Raw genomic sequence first — 10,533 nt, forward strand, 5'->3', positions numbered from 1 at the left:
GTCATACCTGTTCAACAGGTATGTCCAATACTTTCCACCATGCAGCCATCCCAGCACAGAAGAGACACAGCCCTGGCTTCACCCTGCCCAGAAACACAGCCTGGGCCTCTAGTGCTGGCCGCAGCACTGACCAGCCATCCCTGCTCCATGGTCCCTAGTGAGGAGAGCTACAGCGAGCCTAGCCCTGGGGAGGGTGCACTAGATCAGAGGAGTGAGGGAGGTTCCCTGAGTCCCTCCCCACCCAGGCACACGATCTGGAGAGTATAATTCAGCTCTTACTCTGTTTCACGTGCATGCACAGCAAAACAAAAGCTAAGTAGCCCCGTCCTATTGCGCTTCACAAACACATGGAATTTTCCTCCCAGGTTGGCAACTGTTTCTAAGTTTTGCCATTGTGTTACCATGGAGAGTGCAAATCAACTCAAAACAGACTCATGTAACCAGTGCAGTTGCTGAGAGGTGCTGAGTCCTAACTCGCATTGGAGTCCAGGGTGTTGAGCACATCCCAGGATCAGGCCCTGGTGACTCAGACTTTGCCATTGTGCTACCTGCCTGGATTTTATGAGCAGTAAATCTTGCCATTAAAAAGCTATTATTTCCATTGTGTTGTACCAGGCCTGTGTGGGACTAATGTCGGGTTGCAAACTCCCTGTGTATGTACTGACAGTCAGGTGAGGGACCCAGTCCTGCTTCCAAGCAACAACTAACCATGAGGAACCGTCAGGAAAATAAAATGCACATAACATGCCAAATGGCAAGACAATGGAGAAAAAAAGTTTTTTTTCCTCATTCTGACAGAAATGTCCAGATTATCAGAGAACGTCTGAGACATACTCCAGATTTACAGGCTTCTTTTCGTGGCTGGATTCTGTGAAATGTAACCTTTTATAACCATAAAAAGGAGCTGGCTGGAAACAGCAGCTTGGGAATCAGAAGTCCCTCACCTGTGTAAATACTCATAACCTGGAGTCTGGGTTTAACGACCCTTTTTGTGTTTGAAATTTTGTTAATAAAAAATCAGAATGTTAATATGAGCTCAGAGGAGAGTCGAGAGGGACTTCAATGGGCTATGACCATTTATACCAGCTAAGGGTCCAACCCTTGGGGTCTGTTCCTGGCTCTGACACCTACTTCCTCTGTGACCTTGAGCAAATCTGTTCACTCTTCAGTTTCCTCTTCTCTACAACAGGGATAATGAAACCCATGTGTACTGGAACGATACTACAAGATTTCCTTTGCTCCTATTTGACAAGTGCTGTGAGATCTGTGGATGGATGATGCTATAGAAGGGCAAACCAGTAGTATTATTAAGTAACTGCTCCTGCTCCTGCTCCTACTGGAGTCAGTGGAAAAGTTGGAAATGTAGAAAAACAGCAAAGTTTGGGTCAGAAGTTATTAAGCAGCTACACAGTTTACCAGATGTGGCTGATTACTATCATGATTATTTATATTGTTACCCCTTCAGACCCAAGTGGCTAAACAAAGTTTGAAGGCCTGTGTGTGTTCCACATGGAAGTAGAAATTGGTGATGGGGGCTGATGTTTTCTTTGGCACAGCCTTGTTTATTTACAAAGAATGGACAAAGTCCTGTTTCTCAGAACACAGGAGGAATCACATAGCAGTAGACAGTTTCTTTGTTCGCTGTTCCAAGCCTGCCTTTCCAGCCAGAACTCTTGTGTCCAAAAAGCTTTTCTCTTAGGCTACGTCTACACTACAGCATAAAATCGAAATTACTAAAACCGGTTTTATAAAACCGATATTATAAAATCGATTTTATGCGTCCACACTAGGGCACATTAATTCGGTGGTGTGTGTCCATGGTCCTAGGCTACCATCGATTTCCGGAGTGGTGCACTCTGGGTAGCTACATTAAAGGAATGAGACCAATAACTTCGATTTCCGTCCACACTAACCCTAAATCGATATAGTAATATCAATTTTAGGGTTACTCCTCTTGTTGGGGAGGAGTACAGAAATCGATTTTAAGAGCCCTTAAAATCAATTTAAAGTGCCTTGTAGTGTGGACAGGTACAGAGTTAAATCGATTTAATGCTGTTTAAATCGATTTAACTGTGTAGTGTGGACCAGGCCTTAGATTTGTTTCAGGGCCACATTACTGTGCTTTCAGGCAGTGTCTGCTTGACTTTCTCACTTCTGTCTCTCTCTTCTGTTGTTGTCTCTCGGCTTGTGTTCATTTTGTACCTACCCACCCACCCTCACAGAGGCCTGGCCTACACTAGGGATTTATATTGCTATAGCTACATTTCTTGGGGTTGTGAAAAATCCACATCCCCAAAAGATGCAGCTATACTGACCTAACCCCCAGTGTAGACAGTGCTAGGTCAACAGAACACTTTTTCTGACAGGGAGGTGGGTTACCTTCATGGACAGGGGAATCCCTCCTGTCAGCATACGTTGTGTCTACACTGAAACGCTGCAGCAGCGCTGCTGAAGCATTTTAAGTGTAGACTCGCTCACACACATGCACAAACAATCCCTTATGGAGCTCTCCACCCACAAAATCCAAATCGCTGACTGGGCTCGCGTACCCTTTGTCTTAGATGGTGCTGTTTATCTGTCTCTGAGCTACCTTAAATGAGGGGTGGAGGTCACAACAGTTTAGATGAGGTTTAATCCAAGCCATTTAACAATATTAAAGCAGTGGGTAGAGGCCCTGATCAGAAACTGGGGCTGTGTTTTGCTAGGCCCTGTACGTACACATATTAAGGGACAGACCCTGCCCTGAAGAGCTTACAGACTAAGGGCTTGTCTATTCTTAGAGCACCACAGTGGCCCCGCTGTGCTGCTGTAGCTTTGCCGCTGTAGTGCTTCAGCATAGACAAGCGTGGGTAGACACCCCTGACTGATGTAGTTAAATCAACCTAATTTTCTACTGTGGACCAGGCCTAAATAAACAAGACAGGAGAAGGAAGGAAACCAGAAGCATGGAGAGATGAAATGTCTTACATAAGATTGCCCACTAGGTCACGCAGGAATAGAACCCAGTGCCCTGGATCCAGCGCCCTGGATACTAGACCCAGATGTGTCCTGTTAATGAATTTGCAGCGGTTGTTTGCCTTTTAAGTAATTTTAAAGTTATATTAAATAGACATCAATGGAAATTTATGGGAGTAGACCCGTTGGTAGCAAGAACATGACATGTAATGAGATATTGGTCATGAATGCCGGTTACCCATTGGAACATATTTACTATCCAGAGGTTATGGAGACATAGGCACTGACTCCATGGGCGCTCCAGGGCTGGAGCACCCACAGGGAAAAATTAGTGGGTGCTCTGAATGCACTGGCAGCCAAGCTCCCTTACCCCCCGCCCCACCTCCTCCCTTCCTGAGCGCGCCATGTCCCCGCTCCTCTGCCTACTTCCCAGAACTTCCTGCCTGGCTGCCACCAAACAGCTGTTTGGCGGCGTGCTGTGGGGGGAGGAGCAGGAATGTGGCATGCTCAGGAGAAGAGGAAGGGCCACCCAGAGGATTCAGGGGGCCTGAGGCAAAGCGGGGGAGTGGACATAAAAAAAGGCGCCACCCGCTGCGGTGCCTGTATTCACGGGGCAGCGCTCCGAGTCTGCGGTTGCAATGGCGACGGGTCCTTCACTCGCTCTGCATCTTCGGCAGCGCTGAAGGACTTGCTGCCAAAGTATTGCCAAAGACCCCAAAGTGAGTGAAGGGCCTGCCACCAAAGTGCCGACAAAGACCCGGACCGCCGCTGCCTCTAGCCAGGGAAGGGATTCTCAGCCAGGACTCGCAAGGCCCTTGTGGGGCCCAGGGCAAATTGCCCCATTTGCCCCACCTCTGGGCGGCCCTGAGAAGAGGCGGGGCCAGGGCAGGGTTTTGGGGAAGGAGTTGGAATAGGGGCAGGGAGGGGGTAGAGTTGAGGCAGGGACTTTGGGGAGGGGTTGGAATGGGGGCAGGGAAGGGGTGGGAAGGGGCAGGGCAAGAGCGGAGCCTCATAGAAGGGGTGGAGTGGGGGCAGAGCCAGGGGCAGAAGAAGGGGGTCAAACACCCAGGGAAAAGCAGGAAGTCGGTGCCTATGTATCTAGAGAGCTTGCAGAAGAGGTGAATCCCATAATTTGACCATAGCTTTGCTACAGTTTTCTTTGTAAACAGGCTAGATTGTTGACCATATGGTTTATAAGAGTTTTAGTTCATTCTCCTAAGTATGTTTTCCATTTATCTAGAAGTTTTAAGGAAGGTGCATTTTGGTGTGGTATAAGAAAAGAAAAATATTGGGCCTCATTCAGCACTGCAATGCTCCAGTTTGACAGTGATGTAAATCCACTGAAATCTCCTCAGATGCACTGATATAAAATAGAGTAACACAGTAGTGAATCAGTCTCAGTGAATACAAAGAAACATTTCCATTGACTTCAGAGCAGGGGTGAAAGTAACTCACGGGACTTACCAGTATGGCCAGAGTCCAGCGGGGTGGGAAGGGGGGAGGCTCATCACGAAGAGGCGTGGCCTCAACCAGAAGAGGCGTGGCCTCAAGATTTAAAGGCCCAGGGACACCAGCTGCGTCTGGGAGTGTCAGGGCCTTTAAATCACCCAGGGGGCTCCCAGGTGCAGAGGTGGCTAGCAGCCCCCAGGGCGAAATAAAGGGCCTGAGGCTCCAGCCGCCGTGAAGCTCCGGGCTCTTTAAATGCCAGCCCCAGCCCGGCTGCTGGAGCTGCGGGCTGGGATTTAAAGGAATCAGGGCTCCCCGCAGAGCCCTTTAAATCCCCACCGTGGAAATCGATGCAGTCCAGTACGGCGTCTTGGCTCTTGCTGGTACACCATACCAGACCGGACCAGCTTACTTTCACCTCTGCTTCAGAGGGAGTAGCCCCTCTCTTCCCATCACTTCTCTAGAAATCCACCAATAAAAATACCATTCTGTTCCAGGTTCCCACTGCCTATTCTCACTGTGGCGGTATAGAAGTCCTGCCACTGTGCACTGCAGTATACTGCAGCTATATTTTCCACACAAGCGATGAGTCTGATTCAGCCATCTTTACTCACAGGAGTAGCCCTCATTCACCCAAACAGTGCCACTGAATTCAATGGGACAACTTGCAGGGCATCAGGATCAAGCTCTGTGTCTCTTTTGATAGCTTCCTGTTTGATAATGGAAATACTTGGGGATCTAAGCCGCCCCCAGAGGCGGAAATGTGACCAGACATTTTATGAAAATGTACATCAGGACCCCAAGCAAATTAGGTCCCTCAGGCAAGGAAAGACTTTGCTTCGGAGATTTCATTGCTCCAGTGCCTTTCAAAGCATGAACGAACAGTGTCATTATCCCAGTTTTACAGCTAGAGAAAATCCATGGTCATACAGGGACTAGAGCCCAGGTCACCTGAGTTCCCTTCCACTAGACCAGGCCTCCTCTCACTACTTCACAACTTTATGTTGTACAATGTCTTTCATACTGACAGAAATCCACAGCGGTTTTCAGCTTTAAATGATATGAACAGAGAGAGAGAGAGAGAGACGAGCTTAAGACATACAGGCCAGGGGGATGGGCAGTATTTTCTGCAGATTTGGAATGAACTGTGGAGTCAGTGAGGCCAAGAGGTGTTATAGGAAAAGGCTCTTCCAGATGGCAGGAGCTGATGTCACCCCAAGAGTGTCCCTCCAGACTGTGATAGACCGGAGAGAGTGCTGGCAGGAGGAGAGTGGAAGGATCAGGGAGATGAGTAGAGATGACGAGGTCTGGAAAATCCAGTGGAACAAATCCATGGAGATAGTTGGAGACAAGGAGGGGAATATGAAACTGCATCGTGAAATGGGCTAAAACCAGTGGAGCTATGTCCCTATGGATTATTGGCTAATATAATTAGCTAACTGGTCCAATAATGAGAAAAATGTGATCAAAATGCATGCTATTTCCTGCCCAGTTCCTAACAGTCAGTTTAAGAACATGATCAGTTCCGTGCAGTACATCTATTACAATCTTTGGCCATGTCTCCACTACAGGGACTCTTCCATCATAACCCAGTAGTATAGGTGCAGCCTACAACAATGGAAGGGCTCTTTCTGTTAGTGTAGGGGGTCCTTCTGTAATGTACCATTGCTTGTACCATCTAAGCAATGGTAGCTAGGTCTTCTGTCACCCTCGCTGGATCTACACCGGGGCCAGGCTACGGCGGGGGGATATGTCACAGCCTTGAGTGATGTAGCTATGCTGACCTAAATTTTAAATGCTGCCCAGGCCTTAGTAAAGCAGCACTGAGTCCCCCTGTTAGAAAGGGGGGGCTAATCCTGCCAGCTCCTGCTTGACATATGAGCTAATCCCAGCACACCTAGTTAGAGAAACAAGCTAATCCTACTCCGTCCTTGGAGAGGTGAAGTAATCCTACCACCAGCCAGCTAGGGTGACCAGACAACCAGTGTGAAAAATAGAGATGAGAGGTAATAGGTGCCTATATAAGAAAAAGACCCAAAAATTGGGACTGTCTGGTCACCCTAAACCAGCCCCTGGTAGGGAAGTGCTCTGATTTCTTGCTGTGTTATCTGTTCCTTCAGGCAGACAGTATTTGGATGGAAATCAGGGATGATGATGACCTGCCCACAGCTGAGGAGTTGGAAGACTGGATAGAGGATGTGCTTTCTGGGAAGATAAACACAGAAGATGATGATGATGACAATGATGATGACGACGACGATGATGATGACAATGACGATGATGACGATGATTAGATTTGACTCTGTACAATTTGTCTTCTGAACAGTGAGCCGTTTTCACTTGGGGCAGATTGCTGTGCCTCCTAAATGGCTGTCCTGCCTACTTGGCCTTATGAAGACTGTTTCCAGTGGTCACAGAATACCCGTCTCCTCCTCCTTTCCCACTCCTCCTGCTCCCGACACCAAAAAACCTCCTTGGCCTGGTTTCCAGAGGTTCTGAACACCCACAGCTCTCAGTGAAATCAACAACAGCTGCAGATGCTCAGCATCGCTGAAAATCAGGCCTCACCAGTACGGACAACAGAAATCTGCAGGGAATTTCCCCTGACGTTTCTGTGAGTTACTCCTTGGTAGTGGGTAAATGATAGGGGGCCTTCCTCCACGCTACCAAAAGGTGTGGGGAGCTAATTTCTATTTCCATGCTAATCGGCCTTTTATATTTTAAGACCTAATCTCATTGTAAGACACCAGGAAGGTCACTGAAAAATACTGCCCATCTCGTTAAACAAAACATCCTTCACAGCTGCTCAGCTAAACAGCACAGCAAAGACCACAACATCCCACAAACTCTGCTTTGGGTGTCTGTTACTTCTCCACTGATGACATCATAAATGCCATCTGTTTTTTTTTTTAAATGGATGGTAGTTAAAATCTCAATTATCCATATAATGAAAGAATATTCCCTTGGTGCAGAGTTCTGCAAAACAATTGCTCCCAAACCCATGAAACCTACCTAGATTGGTGTGTCACTGCAGGCTCCAAACTCAGGCAAGGTTGGTGAAAGCGTAGAAATATGGATGGGTCAGAACATCAGGTCTGAAAGATCTTGAGGAGTTCAGATCAAGGTCTGAATCCAAACTCTGGGGTTCAGAACCAATGGACTGAAATTAAAAACACTGATTCCTGACCCCAGAGCTTTGAGATAATCCAGATCTGAACTCTGCCACTCTGATCCATCTGTCTGATGGGCGGAACCAGAGCACCATATACAAACTACCTGAATTTTGGGAAAGTTTGCATCCACATCTGAATCTGGATTTGAACTCTCTGGCTTAGGTCTATCTCTTCTTTTAAGGGATCCTTAGCTGATTTATCGTTGTGCATTGAGATCATATGAAATACACAACTTGAAATTACATACGGGGCACACCCCGCCACACGTGGAAATCAAAAGAAACGTTCATAGTAATCCACCCAAAAGCCCTCCCATTCCACATGACTGTACAACCCTAGAGTCCTCTGAACCTTGTTCCTGCATCGCCTCTTTTCCAGTGAACAAACTGCCAGGTCGGGACAGGTCTGTTTAGCTTCACTAGACAAGCTCGTTGGATGAATAATTTTGGTGTAGTAACCATCAGTGAAAGGATCAAATTGTCTGGCTTTTAAGTAGTTGTGGGACTGGGTTTGAAAGTTATATTCTACATAAATGTTCACACATCCCTTAGTACTAAGGGTTCAGCCTCTTTTGGCTGCAGACTCTAAAGGACATCACAGCATTCATCTGCAGTCATAGGGCCACTCACAATAGGGGTCAGAAATTTGATCTTGCAGAATGCAGGGCCGCCCATGAGATATCCATACATAAACCAACTTGACATTTTTAGGGCTCATAGATTTCCCTCACCTGCAGATTTCAATTGTCCTGCTTTATTAGGTTTTAGCGCAACAGAAGGACAATCTGAGGACATTCTTACCAGTAGGAATTAATCTTCAAATTGTCTTGCCTCATTAGCTTAGTTAGAGTCTGTTTCTTCTCTCTTACTAGAGATACACAGCCTTTGATCTTGTTTACACTGGAGCAAGTCAGAAATAACTATTGAAGTCAATTGAATTAACCCTGATGGAAAGCTGGTGGAGATGAGATGAGAATCAGGACTCATTAGGTCACTGTATTAATGTGAACTAACCCAACAAGAGCTAAGGTTTACACTCCAGAAACTGCAGTTCACTTAGACAGAGGCAAAGTAAAATTTTATAGTGCTGTCTATATCTACATATAGCTAGAAACCTGCCCTTTCCTGGTTTAAAATATGTGCCGGGGGAGGGGGGGATTTTCTATGTATTTACATTTGGAACATCAAGCGCTCACTTCCCTTTCTGTTCTAGAAGACTTGGTGAGATCTTTGGAGGATTTGAAAGATGATGTCACTCTAGGCTGTACTGTGAGCTGTCTCCTGCTTTCTTACTGCTTACTGGAAAGGGGGTGCTAACTCTTAACCCTTCTCCCACTGATTGAGGTGAGGGGGAGTCACAGTTCTGTCTACAACCACCAGTAATGGTCTTATAGTTCAGGCTCTCCAGAGTTCTGCCCAAGATTCTCTAGGGTGAAGATGTCCCAACTTTATACGGACAGTCCTGATTTTGGGGTATTTTTCTTATATAGGCTCCTATTACCCCCTCATCCCCTGTCCCAATTTTTCACATTTGCTGTCTGGTCACCCTAAGATCCTCCAGCACAGAGAGGGATGTGAGGACCCAGGATGCCTCGTGAAAATAGCAAGCAGAATTTTTATTTAAGTGTGAGGCCATCTTTATGCATTGTAAAGTGCAGGAAAGGGTAAAGCCAACATTTTTCAGTCTCTCTTCTCAGTTCACCACTGAGGGGGACAGATCCTGCTTGCATCCTCATTTGGGAAAACTACCGGCTTTGCCTTCACCTTGGGGCTACACACATGAGTAAGGCAAGCAGGGTTTCACCCTTCCTGGCTAATCAGAAGGGTTTGCAGAGTACAAGGAAATAAAGACCCCGTGCATTTTTGTCCTCACCATTCCAAACACGAGCTGAAACCCCCCCATTATAATCCATGTTATAAAACACATTTTAGTTATTTATATGATTTCCTGATCTGCTTCTCTCTCTTTGAAATTATGACCCATTCTCAGGAGCTGTTTGGATAACATCAGCTATGCTTAGCAGTTCTTCAATTGGCCTGAACTGGCTCCTGGAAGGATAATACCAACATGAGTAGACACTGAAACAGACACAGATTTGTAATCTGAAAGTATAATTAATTTATGTGAACATGAAGAAAAACAAATTAGTTATTTTATTCTTTCCTGGTCATTATCACTAATGGGACATCCCAAATGCTCACTAGCTTTCTGCATGCCTCTTTTCAGTGCCTTTTCTGCTCTAAGGACTTGGCTAGATTAGGTATATTTGCATCACTAGCTACACTGGTGCAAATCTCTCCCAAAGATGCACTGTGCCAGTGTAAAATGGGGTGAGTTGCATTTGTGCAAGCCCCACCTACCATGTGTCTTGCACTGGTGCAGCGCTATTGGTAAGGCTACACTGATACAAAAAGGCATTTTAAAGCATCAGGCAATATTTATTCTGGGAAAAGAGGTACTTAGAACATAGATGTGTTCCATGCAGAAATTGGTGGGTGATGTTGTATCCTGTGCTGTGGGGTTTCAGTGCTTCATAAATTGGACTAGAAAGCTTCTCTTTGTATTATAAAATAAAAAGTTAAATATGCAACTGTCATCACTGTGGCCTGTGAAGTTGCTTTTGGTACTATCCTTTCTCCCTCCCCATTCTTCAAACATGGCTTTCTCTGCTTCTCTTCATCCATAGATCATCTGGGATCTTTTTAAATTTACCTCTTAATTAAAAAGCTACCGATGTTTAATTCTCTTCAGTTTTTTGCCCTTTTAAAAAATAAGTAAAATTTTAAGGGAAGGGAGAAGGAGGCCGTTCTGGCAATGAAGAAAGCAGGAGGGAAAGCCAGGGCCAGCACTTCCACTTAGGCGATCTAGGCGGTCGCCTAGGGCACCAGGATTTGGGAGGGAAGCAGATTGCTCTGGTGGATCTCCCATAGGCGTGCCTGTGGAGGGTCCGCTGGTCCTG

At 46.3% G+C, this 10,533-nt stretch overlaps 1 protein-coding gene across 1 annotated transcript in view; it reads left to right on the plus strand.

Moving 5' to 3' along the window:
• The window catches only part of CASQ2 (calsequestrin 2), a 57,790-nt gene extending 47,620 nt beyond the window's left edge, over positions 1-10,170 (plus strand). Inside the window, exon 11 of the mRNA XM_050960227.1 lies at positions 6,522-10,170. Coding sequence (XP_050816184.1) covers positions 6,522-6,695 — 174 coding nt within the window. The 3' untranslated portion in view covers positions 6,696-10,170. The remainder of the gene's footprint in view (positions 1-6,521) is intronic.
• The last annotated feature ends 363 nt before the right edge of the window (positions 10,171-10,533 follow it).

The sequence above is a fragment of the Gopherus flavomarginatus genome, chromosome 1 (genome assembly GCF_025201925.1).
Source record: "Gopherus flavomarginatus isolate rGopFla2 chromosome 1, rGopFla2.mat.asm, whole genome shotgun sequence".
Taxonomy (NCBI): Eukaryota; Metazoa; Chordata; order Testudines; family Testudinidae; genus Gopherus; species Gopherus flavomarginatus.